Raw genomic sequence first — 18,340 nt, 5'->3', positions numbered from 1 at the left:
AGAGAGAGAGAGAGAGAGAGAGAGAGAGAGAGAGAGAGAGAGAGAGAAACCAAGCTACTACTCATGAAAATGCAGTGGTGACACATGCACAGAGAGGTTAAGGAACATTCCTGATATCACACAATAAAGTGATGGCAAAAGGGGAAAGAGAACCCAAGTCCAGTGGTTGCTAGATTCTGTCTGTATCCTTCCAGTCCTATTCCTCTACCTAAGCTTTCCTAGTTATGTATTAATAAATATATCCTTTACTTAAAACTCAGGTGAAATTTCATTTATCTGTACTGCTATCATTGTCTTCTAGGCAGGAAAGCAACCTACATGGAAAGTTATTTAATCCCAATAAGATTTAATTCCAAATCTCTAATTTGTCAGCCCACAAATAGTTTTGCTCTTTGACTGATCCTACCTCTCACAAGTTATTGTTCAGTCATTTTTCAGTTCTTTCTGATTCTTTGTGATGCCATTTGGCCAAGATACTGTAGTGGTTTGCCATTTTCTTCTCCAGCTCATTTGACAGATGAGGAAACTGAGGCAAACAGGTTTAAGTGACTTGCCTAGGGTCACATAGCTAGTAAGTATCTGAGGCCAGATTTGAACTCCGGAAGATGAGTCTTGTCTGACTGTAAGCCCCAGCACTCTATCCACTGTACCACCTAGTTGCCCTAGTTCTTATTAGCCTCACACAAATAAAAACACTTTTCCATAATTGTATAATTGGTTGCACATGAAATGGGAAGGGAAAGCATGGGTGACTAAACAAAACCCCAGCTTCACTATCAATTCAAAATAAGTTGCTACCACTGAGAGCTCAGGAATATTATCTTTATATTCAAGGGTTATTTTTTTTTCATATTGAAGTATCTTGTATAACTTCTTAGAATAGTGGTACAGCCACATGGCATGAACTTAATAATAATAGCTAACATTTATATGGTGCCTACTATGTGCCAGGCACTGTGTTAAGTGCTTTACAAATTGATCTCATTTGATCCTCACAACAACCCAGGGAAGTAAGGTTCTATTATTATCCACATTTTGTAAATGAAGAAACTGAAGCAAACAGAGATTAATTGACTTACTTGAGGCTGCACAGTTATAAATGTCTGAGGCTGGATTAAACTTAGGTCTTCCTGATTCCAGGTCCAACAGTCTATCCATTACCAGAAATAAATAGCCATCAGCTGACAGGTCAGTTTTCCTTTTTCCTTTCTAGATGCTACGATTTGTCTTTTGCCTCCAGGATCCTCTAAGGTGAAAACTGGTTTGCTTCAAGCTCTTTGAACTGGTTAGGGGCAGGCTGTTGCTACAAAGCAGCCATGGATGTGGAGTTTGAGCTATCCAATGGGAGTGGAATATGGTCACCTCTTTTTCTTTACCCTAATGGGTCAATGGCATCTGCAAACAACTCAAACAAAACAGAGACTTACTATGACCAGACTAGCAATGCCATTCTCACCTTCATCTACTTTTTGGTCTGTATCATCGGGTTGTGTGGTAACACACTGGTCATTTATGTCATCCTCCGTTATGCCAAGATGAAGACCATCACCAACATCTACATCCTTAACCTGGCCATTGCTGATGAACTCTTCATGCTGGGTCTGCCCTTCCTGGCTATGCAAGTCGCCTTGGTCCACTGGCCTTTTGGCAAGGCTATCTGCCGGGTAGTTATGACTGTGGATGGCATCAACCAGTTCACCAGCATCTTCTGCTTGACTGTCATGAGCATTGATCGTTACCTGGCTGTGGTCCACCCCATTAAGTCAGCCAAGTGGAGGAGACCCCAGATGGCCAAGATGATTAATGTGGCTGTATGGGGACTTTCCCTGCTGGTCATCTTGCCAATCATGATATATGCTGGTCTCAGAAACAACCAAGGTGGGAGAAGCAGCTGCACCATCAACTGGCCAGGTGAATCTGGGGCATGGTACACAGGGTTCATCATCTACACCTTCATCTTGGGGTTCCTAGTGCCCCTCACAATCATTTGCCTTTGCTACCTGTTTATCATTATCAAGGTCAAGTCCTCTGGAATCCGAGTAGGTTCTTCCAAGAGAAAAAAGTCAGAGAAGAAGGTCACTCGCATGGTGTCAATAGTGGTAGCTGTCTTTATCTTCTGTTGGCTCCCCTTCTACATATTTAATGTTTCTTCAGTCTCGGTTGCCATCATGCCTACCCCAGCCCTCAAGGGCATGTTTGACTTTGTGGTGGTACTTACCTATGCCAATAGCTGTGCCAACCCCATTCTATATGCTTTCTTGTCTGACAACTTCAAGAAGAGCTTCCAGAATGTCCTCTGTTTGGTTAAGGCAAGTGGCACAGATGACGGGGAGAGAAGTGACAGCAAGCAAGATAAGTCCCGACTCAATGAGACCACAGAGACACAAAGAACTCTCCTCAATGGAGACCTCCAGACCAGCATCTGAACCTTCTCTAAGAAACTTCTATGTTTCTACCCAATGGCTACATTCTTTCCCTCCCACCTACTACAGCCTTGTCCTGGGGAAAGAAGACAGTTGTTCTGAGGGAGTCCTAATGGGAGAACATTGTTTGACTCCTTGTCTGAGTACATGGTAATAATACACTAAATTGGTTACCTTTCCACTTAAAGTGAACAATTCAAATGCAGGAAGGTTGTTCAAAGTATGGATGGAGAGAAAAGGATTATACTTGGGAATAATTTCCAGGAATGCTGAGACTCATCAAGAATAGATCTGTATCTGTGTTTGTCTTTCAAATATGTTATGTGACCACATGTTATTATATGAATATTTGCATCCTACAAATTTATCTTCATATTTGTAACTATTCCCTAAATAGTTATCACCTCAATTCCTTGTGTTTGTGTATACATGCTCCCCATAGACAAGCATATGTAATATAGATGGATATCAAGTGAAGAAATGTACACAGATAAGTAATATTTTGTTGAGTTTAGGCAAATAATTTTTAAGCCTGAGGAATGGAAAAGCAAAAACCTTCTAAAGAATCAGAACATATGTTCACATGTTCTGTCTGACATACTCATGGATTATTTATTTCTTCAAGAGAACTGAAGCAGTAGTGGTTGTGGATTATTGTGTTTATCAAGACAAACCCATCTTTGCTAGACTACTGTATTTCTCCATCTTAAGTTGCTTTAATTTAGGGAACTGGGAGTGAGGGTGGGGTTGGGGTGGACATTATAAAGCAAATTTTAAAATGGATCATGATTCTTATGGATATCGCTTTTATTGTCCCTACAGTGGAAACTAATAAAAAATGAAGAAAATACACATTAGAAACAATGAAATTGTCACAACATCCAGAGATGGTAGTTAAATTGATAGATAAATACAGACTGTCTATTAAGTACTATATGTCAATCATTCCGGTAAGCATGAGAGTTAATAATACAAACAAGCAAAACAGTCCCTATCCTCAAAGATCTTACATTCTAATAGGGGGAAACTACCCATATAGGGGTGCTGCAAAGGGTGGGGGTAGAAGAAAGGTTATGGACACAGTAACATGTTTTGGAGCTGGTGGTTGGGAAATGAAGAACCTGACCCATTACAGGCAAGACATGGTAGAATCTCATCTATCATAATTTCAGGTATTACAGGGATGCTTTCTGAGGTTCCTGTAGGAGTGATAGCCAGAGTATAGTCAACATGATTTGGAGCTGCTGTCTGAGAAGTGTTGTGATTTCTTAATGAAAAGAAATGGAAATGGAATCAAGGGTCTCTTCAAAAGGAGTTTTAGAAGCACATTAAGAAAAGAAAATGATCCTTTTAATACATACTGATGGCTCAGCGGCACTACATCCATAGTACCCCACCTACACCAGTCAACAGATCTGAATTTATTTTGTATGTGTATTTATGTAAGGCAATGTACCACTTCCACCAGCACCTTTCCCAGCAGACTCTGTTTAACCAACCCTATAAAAATGCTAGTCTTTGATATTATCAGTGGCACTTTGTGCCCCTAAAATTATGTCTGGCCTTCTCCTCTACAAAAGATAAATGAGAACAGACAATGCACATTTCATAGAACATTAATGTCTTCCTGGATGTTAAGAAATATACTTCTAGGTATATATCATCATTTCTGGGAATTATTCAATAAGCTTTTTTAGGTGTCTTCTATGTATATATGGACCCTACCAAATAGAAGCACATTGATTGTATATTAGGCAAGAACCCTCAAAGACTCTCTATGATTATCTCTTAGGCTCTGAGTTACTTCTCTCTGATGAGTATTTCTCATGGTTTTCATTTTAAAGACATTGTTCAGTCGCTTGGTCGTGTCGGACTCTTCATGATCGCATGGAGAGAAATATCCATGGGGTATTCTTGGGCAAAGATACTGGAGTGGTTTGCCATTTCATTGTCCAGTGGGCCCTTTTGTCAGGCAATCAGAGGTTAAGTGACTTGCCCAGTGTCAAATAGCTAGGAAGTGTCTGAGGTTGGATTTGGAACTCAGGTTTTTCTGACTCCAGACCTAGTGCTCTATCTTCTGAGCCAACAGCTACCTCAAAAATTAAGCAATGGGCACCTTCAAATTGATTCCCTAACTTCCTAAACATTGCACTACCATCCTTTTATCATTTCAAAGTGAATAATCTGCTTTGTGGATGATCTATGGCATAATTTTGATGCAGGAATGGCTTTCCACTATGACTCAGTATGCTCCCTGGCTGTTTCACTATCCAGCATTGGAAATACAAACTAATTTAAATATTAATCTTGACTCAACAAAATTAGGAAAGTATAACTGTCTCTTAAAAACTACAGTACATTCTAAAGCCAAATATAGGTGATGGGGGGGGGAGAGAATTATGTGATTGTTTAGATTACACAGGACACATTAAGTTTCTTCTACAAACGTGGATGAGCCAAGGCATGGTGATAACACTGAGACTAGTAGATCGCCTAAGCTCTGGAGTTCTGAGCTGCAGTAGGGCTAAAGTTGATCTGATCTCTGCACTAAATATGGCATCTACTACGTGGCAAGCCTTCAGGACATAGGGGCCACTAGGTTGTCTAAGGAGTAGTGAAATAATCTAGGTGAGAAACAACACATGAAAGCTTCCATGCCAATTAGCAGTGAGATCACGTCCATGAGTGGCCCCTCCTTAGGCAAGCTAGAGAGACCCTAGTCTCAAAAACAAAAATGTATGGATGATTTATTTATAGATGATTTACACCTAAGTACATTAAAAATTTGAGTTTTGATGAAATAGAATGTGGACAAGTAGCCTGATTTTATAGCTTATCTTGGATGGGTGCTATTCTGTGATTCAGGAGTCCAGAAGGTAGCAAATACAGGAGTCAGTGATGAAATTGCCACAGAGTTCACATCATCAATTTGAATTGTCACCAAAACATGCTAAGAATGTATCTGGGAGACTAGAGCATGTGCACAGAAGATGAACAGTCACACTGGATTGCAGTGCTGTCCATAATGCCAGCAGAATGGAATCCGTGCTGTTTCTTCGGGGTTAGTTGCCCTGTCCAGCTCAGGTACTTTAACAGGCACTTTGGCAGTTTTTTGGCAGGTGGACCAGGAAGTAGACTGCTGTCTACTTACATGTCCCGAAATAGCTCCACTTATCTCCATTCAGTCAATAGTGTGTTACTAAATAAGGTAGCCTTGTTGGTGAAAGGAGGCATCAGTGGCTCCAGAAAGGTTCCAATAGACAGTCTCTATCCAACGAAGTTCTGGAGAAGCTATAACTTCTGAAGCAGTCCTATTCCCTGCAATGAAGATAAAGACACTTAAGATACTTGGGATGCTTTCAAGCTGAGTAACCATGGACAAATTACTTAATCTCTCTAGAGCTGTATTTTCCTAATCTGTAAAATGGGGATAATAATAGCTAACGTTTATATAGTGCTTTAAAGTTAGCAAAGTACTTTGTAAATATTATCTCATTGATTCCTATAACAACCCTAGGAGGTAGGTACTATTATTATTGTCCCAATTTTACAGATAAGTAAACTAAGGTGGACAGAGATTAAGTAATTTCCTTCTAGTCAGACAGTAAGTATCTGAGGACAAATTTGAACTCAGGTCTTCTTGTTTACAAGTTCAGTATTCAATCCTTTGTACCACCAGTGTTATCTGCCTCACAGGGTTATTTCAAGAATACTGCTTTGGGGGTGACTAGGTGACTCAGTAAATAGAGCACTGACCCTTCAGTCAGGAGGACCTGAGTTCAAATCCAGCCTCAGATACTTAACACTTACTAGCCGTGTGACCTTGGGCAAGTCACTTAACCCTGATTGCCCCACCTTCCCCCCTCCAAAAAATAAAATAAAATTTTAAAAAATAGTGCTTTGTCCTTTTATAAAAGTGTTATATAAATATGAATTATTAATATTATGAGGAGGAACGTGAAGAAGGAACAGAAAATCAAAGTTAATTTGGAATAGGTCCAGAGGATCCCAAGCAGGATTGATCCAATTACAACCTTAGCCTAAACCAGGCTTTGGGCATCAGGAAATAGGTTTTTTTTTTTTTTCAAATGCTTTATTAACTTCTGTTTTACATCATTCATTTCCGCCAGATTTTGAGTTACAAATTTTCTCCCCGTTTTTCCCCTACCCACTGCCCCAAAATAGCAGTCCCACAGGAAATCCCCTCCTCCAGTCTGCTCTCTCCCATATCTTCTCCCATACCCCCTTCGACTTTTCCAGTAGGGCATGGTGGATCTCTATGCCCCAGTGCCTGTATATCTTATTTCCCAATTACATGTAAAATACTATTAATAATAATATATATGTATATGTATATATATATATATATATATTTTAAACATTTGATTTTAAAAACTTTGAATTCCAGATTCATTCCCTTCCTCCGTTGTCACCCACTCTTACTGGAAAGATAAGCAATTCAGTATAGGTTGTACACGTGTAGCTAATGCAAAACATTACCATAGTAGATATATTGTAAAAGACTGACTATATTTCCCTCCCTCCTATCCAAACACCCACTTGTTCTATTCTCTACTTTGATCCTGTCCCTTTTCAAAAGTGGGTGCTTTCAACTTCCCTCCCTCCCAGCCTACCCTCCCTTCCATCATCTTCCCTCCCATCCCCTTTCCCCCTATTCTCCTGTAGGGTGAGATACCCTATTTAGTGTGTATGTCATTCCCTCCCCAATCCAAATTCAATGAGAATAAGGTTGATCCATTCTCTTTTGCCTTCCTATTCTTCCCCTCCATTGTAACCATTTTCCTTTGCCTCTTCTATGAGATAGTTTACCCCATTCTGTCTCTCCCCATCTCCTCTCATTATATTCCTCTCTCACCTCTTAATTTCACCTTTTAAGTATCATCCCTTCCTATTAAATCTATCTATGTATACCTGTAAACATATAAACACACATTCACATATGTCTTCATATGTCCATATACCCTCATATATATAGACATATATATATATATATATTCCCTTCAACTACTGAGAAAAGTTTCATAAGTTACAATAATTGTTTTTCCATGTAGGAATGTTAATAGTTCAACTTTGGTAAGTTCCTTATGATTTATTTTTCCTGTTTACCTTCTCATGCTTCTCTTGTTTCTTGTATCTGAATGTCAAATTTTCTATTCAACTCTGGTTTTTTCATCAAGAATGCTAGAAAGTCCTCTATTCCACTGAATGACCATATTTTCCCCTGAAACATGATACTCACTTTTGCTGGGTAGGTGACTCTTGGTTTTAATCCCAGGTCCTTATTCCAAGCCTTTCAGTCCCTCAGTGTAGAAGCTGCCAGATTCCGAGTTATCCTGATTGTGTTTCCACAATATTCAAATTGTTTCTTCCTGGCTGCTTGTAATATTTTCTCCTTGATCTGGCAATTTCAGAACCTGGCTATAATATTCCTAGGAGTTTTCTTTTTGGGATCTTTTTCAGGAGGTGATCAGTGGATTCTTTCAACCTCTATTTTGCCCTGTTTCTAAAACCTCAGGGCAGTTTTCCTTGAGAATTTCTTGGAGGATGATTTCTAGGTTCTTTCTTTGATCATGGCTTTCAGGTAGTCCAATAATTTTAAAATTATCTCTCCTGGATCTATTTTCCAGGTCAGTGGTTTTTCCCATGAGATATTTCACATTGTCTTCTATTCTTTCATTTGTTTGGATCTGTTTAACAGCATCTTAATTTCTCATAAAGTCACTAGCTTCCATTTGCTCCAATCTAATTCCAAAGGAATGATTATCCTCAGTGAGCTTTTGAGATTCTTTTTCCATCTGGCTGGCAAATTCGGCTTTTTAAGGCATTCTTCTCCTCATTGCCTTTTTGAGCCTCTTTTGCCATTTGGGTTAGTCTATTTTTTAAGGTGTTATTTTCCTCAGTCAGGCTGTTGACTCTCGTTTCATAATTTTCTTACATTGTTCTCATTTCTCTTCCCAATTTTTCCTCCACTTCTCTTATCTGCTTCTTAAGGTCCTCTGTGGCCTGATATCAGCTCGTATTTTTCTTGGAAGCTTTTGGTGCAGAAATTCTGACTTCACTGTCTTCCTCCTGTTCCATGCTTTGATCCTTTTTGTCCCCAAAATAGGAGTCTAATGTTGGAGTCTATCTGTTTGCTTTGCTTCCTTTCCTGGTCATGTCACCACTCAGTCACTTGACCCCTGGGCTTGTTGCCACAGAAGGACTCTGCCACCAGACAGGGGAGCTTTGTTCCTAATGCTGGGGTTTTCTCAACTGCCAAAGGTATTAGATGGGTATCCTCTCTGAAGGCTCCACACGCTCTGGCAAGGTGGTCACACACCCCAGAACCTCCACCCTAGACTGAAATCCAGATCCAAGCAGGTTAAAGCAAGAGAGATTTCCCCTCAGACTGGTGCTTGGTCCTCCTACAGTCTGCAGGCTAGGAGCTGAAGCTGCCAAGTGGTGGTGTCTGTGCCACAGACCTCACTGGCTTCTTTCTCTGGGAGAAGAGGCTGACGCACTCCCAACTATTGGATCCCAAAGTCCACACTCCACTGACCTCTCACTTTGTCCTTAGCATCTATGTTTTGATAATTCTAGACCACCACAGCTGCTGGTGATCTGGAGTCTCTCCAGCCAGTGGTTGGTCAGGCCTGCCCTGGGGCTAAAGCTGCAGGGCTGGGGTCGGCTCCCAGAGCACTGCACTAGCCGATTCCTGCCAGCTTGCTGGGCTGTCCTCAGTGGAAGGTTAGCTTCTCTGTGTCATTTTGTGGGTTCTGTAGCTCCAAAGTTTGTTCAGAGTCTCCTTTTACATGCATTAGAGGTGGTGGGAGCTGGAGCTGCTCGGAGGGCCTGTTTCTACTCCCAGGAAATAGTTTTGAGACTCCAGGAGGTATGAATTCCTTCTGTGTGCTTTAATCATAATGGCAAAATTAAATTTTTTCTTGGTTTTATTATCCTTCTGTGAGATTCTCTTAGGTTACAGCAAAAGAAAAAAAATCAGTGTGAAACAGGAACAGAATACAAGTAATTTTCGTGAAAGACTTGATACCTATGTCTTGGCATATAACTGGCCACTTGGTTTATCCTCATTTTTCATCAGAGCACTAAATTATTAAGGATCACAAACAGAAAGCCAATTTTGGGAATAAACCTAGGCCAGAGGTTAGACAGAGGTTTCACTGCTACTAAAGGGAAGCTGAGGTCAAACTCCTGTAAGCTGTGCCTTGAAGGCTTTTTCAACCAGAAAGTAGACCATACACGTTCAATTCAACAGCTACTTATTAAGAGCCCACTATGTTTCAGACACTTACCGGTACAATGGCAAAAAATTAAAACAGACCCTGCCCTCAAGGAGCTTATATTCATTCTTTTTTGGTTATTTTTAAAAGAATAGTCTCTATTGCTCTTTCTGCGGTTTAATGAGGTGTCCGGAACATTTCAAGGAACATAGACTTCCCTTCTCCCCTCTTCACTCTTCCCCTAAATCTGTCAGTGACTGAAAGCTGGCAGATATCCAAGGGAAAAAAAAACTAGGTTATCTCACATGTTATGTATCTGGGTTATGCTTAAGAAGCAGAGGTAAATATTAACCAAAGCTTAATGACAGTAGTATAAAAAACATTATTGATAGCCCTAGGATTAAAAATGAGGATAATAGCATTAAAATGAAATATTGCATCTTCATCACTGGGCTTCAGAGGCAATCTCTCTTCTGTTGGAGAATGTTTCCAATGGGAGAGAGCTGATAACTGCATCTAATGAACTTTAGGGGGCTGGAAGAGTTGGGAGTGTGAGGGGGGGTAATGTAGTAAAGACTATTTTAAAATTTAACACATTTAAAAAAAAGAAAAGTAATATTTCATCTGCTGGACTTTGGGTGACTGGGGAATTGGGAGAAGGGGGGGAGATATGATAAAGGTTATTTTTTATTAAAAAATTTTTTTAATCAAGTAGGTCTGGCATTGCCCAGAAGTTAATTTCATTTTAATATTCTGCCTTTTAGAGTATGATTGTTATAGGTTTTTAAAAAATTCCTTATTTGGCTTAGGACATGAAAGGAGACCAGAATCCCCTCTGCATAGAAGCCAATGAATGATCATGTGTGGAAGGCAGCTCACTCCTTCAGTTTAATTCAGCAGTCACTTATTCATGGCCTATTAAATTTCCAAGTGTCACCGGCTTTAAGTGTAAGGAGAGAGAGAACCAAAGTGGGAATACTCTATATAGCATTTCATTTCAAAATGGAAGGGTACCACATCCTCCTGAAAAGAAGTCAGAATGGCATCCTGTCTCATTCTTCCAACCCAGGATGGTTCCAGTTATCCATTAAGCAGAGGATGGTAGCCATTTTGTAGTAGAGTTAGAGGTATAAGGAAGGACAAAGAGAAGGCCAAGCCTAAATACAATCACAGGGTAGTCAGCTGGTATCTGTCAGATATTGACATTCAAACCCTAAACCTGCTCAGAAAAGGTGCTGATGAAAGGCCAAGGGGAGGAACACTGAAGGGGAAATGTAAGGAAGGAACCTGTGATCATTTACTAAAGCTGCTTTTGCCAAACTCAACAAATGTCAGAAGACCTATGTGACATGGGGCAAGTTGCTTTACCTCATTCAGTTTCCTTGTCTGTAAAATAAGAGGGTAGATGATCTCTAAGGTCTCCCCAGGATTCTTTCTCTACTTCACAGGCATTCTGTTGGAGATAGGACATCAGTGAACCAATATCAATTGCTTTGTTGAAATTTCTCCCCATAAGTCATTTTTAAACATAGTTCCCAAAATTTCTTGCTATATTTCTAAAACATATCACAGACTGAAACTCACATCCTAGGATACACAAGCAACAGTCTTATAAGAGCCTGAAGCATGACAGCAAACTATAGAGCAGTTTGCAGAGAAAGAAAAAAGGGGGAAAAAAAGTTTTCATTTCCTAACGGTTTCACAGCTATATAGAGAAAGTAGAAAGTGCGTAGGACTAAGTGAATAAATCTGAAAAATCCCAGCTCTAACACAAATTGTGTGACTTTGTGCCATTTATTTCACCTCTTTAGGCCTTATCTTTTTCTTCCTCTGTAAAAATAAGGAGATTTGAATATATATAATCCTTTCTGGCATTAGGAGACTGGGAGACATCTCCTCTCTTCTCTCCTCCACTTCCTTGCCCCCAACACAGGCATCCATGCCTACATTACTGAAACTCTTCAAAGAATTCATTCAAGGGCTATTAACATAGTTAGTGCTATAATAAAGTTGAGAGATCATAGGTGGAATCTAATTGTCATTTTTTTCTCCTCGGATGGGACCCAACAGGGGTCAATTAGCATCACACAGAATATAATTGTGCCAAATACATGGATGGATCACCTAGCCCTAGCCAACAAGCACATAATCAAAATGAGATAATGAGAGTATGGAGGTCTGAGCACAAACAATCCCCACAATTGGAAAACCAACTCAAACATGTTTTATTAATAGGGTGATCTTTGCATAGGAAGGAGAGCAACCCAGTTTCTTGACTGCTAACATAGTAGAAGAGACAGCATTTTTTAGTGGGATGGGACACTAGGCTTAGAATTAGGAAAACATGGGTTCAGATCTGGTCTCTGACTTTTTTTTGTTATGTGACCACAGCTAAGTCTCTTGCTCTCTATGTGTCAAAAGAAACTTCCTAGCACTTAGATATGGGCAAAACATAATCTGTTTTGATAGAGGATACTCTCACATCAAAGCTCCCTAGAAATTGGGACTTTATTTTTATAGAATATAATGGAAAGGGGAGTGGTTCTCGCCAGAGGTAGAATTTTAACTAAAAATTCTTTTCTTTTTTCCTCTCATTGTCTAAGACTGAGGTTGTATTCTCTTTTGGAAGCTGTGATGTAATAGTTGGTTGACCCTAAAGGCTAATTACAGCTTTCTCCCTCACATATGTGTATAAAAATACAAACAGGAATTTCCTAGGATTATACTGACCATAAGAGAAGCCATTTCTCCACCACTCCCTCCCTTCCCACGGAGATTTGTCTAATCTCTCTCTCTCTCTCTCTCTCTCTCTCTCTCTCTCTCTCTCTCTCTCTCTGTCTCTCTCTGTCTCTCTCTCTCTCTGTCTGTCTCTCTCTCTCTCTCTCTGTGGAAAAGGTAATCAAGAGTGAAGGGCAAAGATAGCACTGTAATTTCTTCTTCCTTTGATGTAACAGAAACATGGTCTGCAGGGGCCTCTCTGCAGATTTTAATTAAAGTTTGATCCAACCCAGTTGCCACCACAAACAGGGATTACCTTGAGCTTCAAGGAAGAATGGACTAAGACTGATGGAGTTTTAATATGTTTTAATTCCCTTTAAATGTTTCTTTGCAGACTAAACTGTCTCTTTAATTCTCCAAATTCTTCCATAGGTGGGGCATGTTTTACTACTTTAGGTTTTCTGGGGGTAGCAGACTACAGCTGTCTTATTTTTTTGTTCTGTATTTTCTTCATGTAAGAGATTGGGAACTTAAAGCCAGTCACCTCTCTGTCTCTCTGTCTCTGTCTCTCTGTCTGTCTCTCTGTGTCTCTCTTTCTCTCTCTCTGGCTCTTTGGCTCTGTCTCTCTTTCTCTCTGTCTCTGTCTCTCTCTTTCCTGGGGCCTTTAGATCAAAGACAGGAGAAGTTGTATCCATGGCAACAGTGCAAGTAACCCAAGCTAAGGGTCTGTCTGCACAGCAAAGGAAACTCCAACCCTGACTCCAAGTTAAACTGAATGTTTTTTGTCCGGTTGTGTAAAGACAAAGTCTAGTGTGCCCTCAGGAAAGTGATTGTACCAGACAAGCAAGCTAGGAGCTTTCCCCTGTTGCCTCTACCATCAGTGATTCAACTCCAAAAAAACTTCTGGAGTTTGAACTAGGCTGAATTTCAAGCATAACCAAGGCAGGTCAATCAAGGCTTTGCCCTAGGAAAACACTTTAACACCTAATTGACAAGAAGAATTGATTAAAGCTGAAAGCTAAGCTTCCTCCTCCCACCCTGGCAGATCCTGGCTCGCCTAGCATCCAGGTAAACTCCCAGTCAAGTCCAGGCCATCCCTGCTCCCTCTCCCCCACTCCCCTATGCAGTTAGAGGGGAGGGATAAATGTCCAATTGATAATGGACATTGGCCATCATCCCATTGCCTGCTAGGTTACTTTCTATTGTACTAGGCACAAAAATTGCAAATCTCTTCTGAATTAAAAAGCTACTAGAAGCAGCAGACACTGTCTATTCAAAACAATACAATTCTTATGGTCACAGCAAACCTAAGACTTCTAGACTAGGTTCAACAAGCCAGTGATTCTACTTCATGAAAATTCCCTTAGAATAGTAATTCCCAGCCTTTTGAGAGTGACACAGTATGCAGTAAAGAGAACACCTGACAGGGAGGTGGGAGCTCTGGATTCTAGCTCTAGGTTCTGCCAACCTTTGGGAAGACACTTTATCCTTCCAGGCCTCAGTTTCCTCATCTGTAAAATGAGAAGGTTTGACTAAGTTTTCTTTCAGTTCTAAAAATCAAGGTTCGTGTTACATGATTTCAGAATGTTCTCAATCTGTCTTCTAAAATATTCCATAGCATCTACTTTAAAGACCTAAGTGAATTGAAATGTATTTTTGTTTTGAAATTTTCACAGTATCCTTCTCAGAAAATTGGAAATCATCATGAACTTTCTTTTTTTTAATTTTTTTTTTTTGCTTTTTGGAGGGCAATTGGGATTAAGTGACTTGCCCAGGGTCACATGGCTAGTTTTTGTGTTAAGTGTCTGAGGCCAGATCCAAACCCAGGTCCTCCTGATCCAGGGCCGGTGCTCTATTCACTGAGCCACCTAGCCATCCCCATCGTGAACTTTCATAAAATTTAACTAGGAATCAGCTTTCCAGAGGCAAACCAGCTGGGAGATTGAGGGTGGACTGTTTGGTCTGTGTATAAGTTGGCTATCTTATTCCCCTCCATCCTGTCTTTCCTGATCATGTCATGATTATCCATACTTAAACGAGAGAGAGGGTGGGCAAGGGAAAACAGTTCTTAACATTGCAAACACCCAAACTAATGGTTGCCTGTGAATTTAAAACTGGCATTGGAAACCAGCATTTCAGCTACAGTTAAGAATAGATACTAATCTCTGGAGAGTCGCAAGTTTCTCCTATTTTGTTGCCAAGGCAATGGATACTATTTGTAATATCATTCTAATAGAAGGAAATAAGAGCAGAAAGTGATTTTCAGTCTTTATCCTAGGAAATGCCCATGTTAAAAAAAGTCACTTCTCTAATCAATGTTCTAAGAACACCCAGGCCTTTGGGAATCCCTAACTTCCTTCATCAATTCCTCACGTAAGGGATGATTGAATTTTGTTTCCACAGAAATCAAGCCCCTTAATAGGCTTGTGGTGCTTGTGGTGGGAGGAGTTTGCTGAACGGCTAGAGCAGGAAGGGTGGAGCAGAGCCCAGAGGAAGCTGGAAGACAGAGCAGTTAGTATGGGAGAGAGAGGGCACAAGCAAGGAGACAGCTAAGCTTGTGAGTTTTTATGGGAAGGCTTTGGGATGATGTTTTTTGCAGTGTTATTGTGTATAGATTGTTGATATGATGAATTCTATTTTGTAGTGTTGGGATTTTGGTTTTTTGAATAAATGTTTTGCTTCTGTCTTCTATTGGAGAGTCTGTAATATTTTGAGATTCAGAACTACACTATTATATTCATTGTTGCCATTGGTGCTTCGAATATTGCCTTGGTGATACATACATAACTTGTGAAACCTAGGATGGTTAGTGTAAGAAGTAAACTGATTGTAGAGAGAGAAATTGGGGTTCTCTGAGAATGCCTTTTTCCTGTGTCAAAACCTACCAGACCAGGTGAAGTTCACTAAGGATGAGGCCCATTAACCCAAGAGCTGGAGAAGGAAATGGCAAACCAGTCCAGTATCTTTGCCAAGAAAACCACAAATGGGGTCATGAAGAGTCAGACATGACTGAAATGACTGAATAATAAAAGTTTCCTTCAAGGTTTAGCTCATATCTCCCCTTCCTCACAGAAGTCTTGCCTGTTTGCTTTACTTGTTAGTACTCTCTCCCACAGTAACTTATCACATACATATTTATCTGTTTCAATTGGCAGCTTCATGGTACAATCCATAGAATGCTGACCTTGAAGTAAAGAAGACCTCAGTTCAAATCCAGCCTCAGACATTTACTTGGTTGTGTAACCCTGGGCAAATAATTTAGCATCTTTCATCCTCAGTTTCCTCAGCCGTAAAAAGGAGATAACCACATTGGGTCATTATGAGAATCAAATGATATAATGTGAGTAAAGTGCTTTGCAAACCTTAAAGTGCTGTATAAATGCTAGCTGTCATCATTATTATTTGTGATGCTTAAAAAGTTCAAGAGACATAGTTTCTGAATAATTAATCATTTATTTATAATGCTAGTATTTTATTAATAAAAGGAATGGTCATTTGGTCATCTCTCTTGGACCAAAGACAACTCATGGCGGTTGGGCTCACAGTTTATATGCCCTTGGAAAAGGGGATGCATGTGAGGGTGGAAATCAACTTTGATTGGTTAATAAGTAATGAGAGAGGCTAGCTAGGTGGTACAGTGAATAGAGCATCAGCCCTGGAGTCAAGAGGACCTGAGTTCAAATCCAGCCTCAGACACTTGACACACTAGCTGTGTGACCTTGGGCAAGTCACTTAACCCTAATTGCCTTGCCTTCCTCCAAAAAAACAAACAAGTAATGAGAGAATGAATATCATAGTGAGAGGTGAGCTTATTTCAATGAGAGTGTGGCATTGAGGACAGAAATCTTGACCAAAGAGACATCAATTTCTCTATCACCTTTCTGACAAAAGGGAGAATCCACATTTTCCCAAACCTGTCTGAGTAAACCCAATGAGAAGGAATCTACCCATTTGCCTAAACTTTGAATTTCTTTGCTGGGCAAGTCTTTGTCCAAGATTTCCTACATTGGTTGATTTCTGGATGAGGAAACAGACAAGGAAAAACCTTGGTCCTAATTCAATAATTAGTTATTAATATATGAAAGAAATAATCATTTCTCTCATATGATTCCCAGAAGAATGTAAACTCTTTGAAAAGAAACTATATTTCATTTAAACCTTTTTATCTCCAGTGCCTATGCACATAGTCCTGGTGTATAAGCACTTAACATATGTTTGTTAGATTGGCTTAGATTGACTAGAAAAGAACAAACCCCAAAGCATATCTGTTAGTATGGCCCTGGCTTGAAGCTGCCTTTTCTTAAAGTCTGAATTTCACTGCTAAGCTATCTATCCATCACTATCCTAATGTCACCTCCACTATAAACACCTCTGGGCTTTTACAAATCATACATCAATCACTCTCAAAGGAGACTGAATACCCTTCTCACATACACACACCCATATTGAACTTCACCTTAGACCTTTTCTTTAAGTGGTGCCATAATTTCCATACAAAAGAAGATAATGGAGTTTTCTTCCTTCCATTAGTCTCTTTGAAGCCTTGATGGAGCTTTCTTTCCCCATAACCTGTGTTTTTTGTTTTTTTTTTTGCCTTTTTGGAGGGCAATTGGGGTTAAGTAACTTGCCCAAGGTTACACAGCTAGTTTTTTTTGTGTGGGTGTTAAGTGTCTGAGGCCCGAACCAAACTCGGGTCCTTCTGACTCTGGGGCCAGCACTTTACTCATTGTGCCACCTAGCTGCCCCAAACTGCCTGTTTTAATATGCAAAGAAGAGATGAGTACATGGTACAGAATTGGGTTTTGAAATTACAAATAATTGTTGTTTTTTTGTAGGTAGTTTTTCTTCCTGATGTTTTCATGAAAGTTTTATCTTTGCATGTTTAATGATCATATACCGTGTTTCCCCGATAATAAGACCTATCCCGAAAATAAGCCCTCCCCTTACTGTGTAAGATTCCTCTAAAATAAGCCCTCCCCCAAAAATAAGCCCTATTGAGATTGCTACTGTAGTGAAGATGATCCCCTGCGCTACATTACGGTACCCTCTGTATGCACCCTCCGTCCCCCTCCCCCCCGTGAAATGCATGCCGCGCTCCGAGCTGCATCCAATCAGAGCTGCAGCAGTGAGCGCGTCATCCTGTTCTTCCCCAGTGATTTGCTTGCTGGTGCCATTGAGAGCAGTGCTGTGGAGGAGAGCTGAGGCAGGACAACATAAGCTCTCCCCTGAAAATAAGCCCTCTGGTGTTTTTCTTTCCAAAAAAAAAATAATAGGACAGTGTTTTATTATCGGGGAAACACGGTAAAACAGAGCTATGATGCTCCAATGCTTTATGAATGTATGTATTTATATCTGTCAGTTTGGATAAAGTTACATCTATGCTTGCCCTTTTTGATTACTTATAGAACTTTAGGCTGAAAACCAAAAGATAAAACTTTCTCTTTATTAGCTTGATTTTTAAAAATAGAAATATTTTCATTTATAAACAACTGTCAAGAAACCATATTAGAATGACTAAGAATAATAGAATAGAACAAGGAGTGAAATTTGTTTACTAAATACATGTTGATTGGCATCTCTGGAGGGAGTTTTCATACCATGAATTCTCTACCCCAATGAAATCACAGATCCAGACTCCAATCTCCTTAAACTCCCCTCCCCTGACACTTACCTTTGGAAAACCTCATAGAATATGAGGTAAAGTTAACCACACACTTTCTTTTAATTTATTTTATTTTTAATTTATGGAATTAAAAAAAGGATTTTCATTACATATGGTATGATAAAAAATGTGATAAAAATGGTATATGGTAAATGCAAATGGTAAAATATGGTATGATAAAAAAAGATTGCACATGAAACTGCAAATTTATTATGTATAATTTGCCATTCCTTTTAAATATATAATAAAGTTATCATATGAATTTCTTTTTACTTTCTATCTTATGTAGAAGATTG

At 39.7% G+C, this 18,340-nt stretch overlaps 1 protein-coding gene across 2 annotated transcripts in view; it reads left to right on the top strand.

Annotated features, from left to right (window-relative positions):
- SSTR2 (somatostatin receptor 2) overlaps window positions 1–2,872 on the top strand; it is a 5,373-nt gene extending 2,501 nt beyond the window's left edge. Inside the window, exon 2 of one of the 2 annotated variants that reach the window (XM_069076520.1) lies at window positions 1,241–2,872. In XM_069076520.1, coding sequence (XP_068932621.1) covers window positions 1,317–2,426 — 1,110 coding nt within the window. In that variant the 5' untranslated portion in view covers window positions 1,241–1,316 and the 3' untranslated portion in view covers window positions 2,427–2,872. Of the gene's footprint in view, window positions 1–1,213 lie in introns of both variants that reach the window. The other variant, XM_069076519.1, reaches the window with a different exon arrangement.
- The last annotated feature ends 15,468 nt before the right edge of the window (window positions 2,873–18,340 follow it).

This window comes from Petaurus breviceps, unplaced genomic scaffold, assembly GCF_028583685.1.
Source record: "Petaurus breviceps papuanus isolate PSGF00001 unplaced genomic scaffold, PetGlider_PUasm1.0 90925, whole genome shotgun sequence".
In the NCBI taxonomy this organism is placed as follows: Eukaryota; Metazoa; Chordata; class Mammalia; order Diprotodontia; family Petauridae; genus Petaurus; species Petaurus breviceps.
This window is presented reverse-complemented; position numbering and strand designations above follow the sequence as displayed.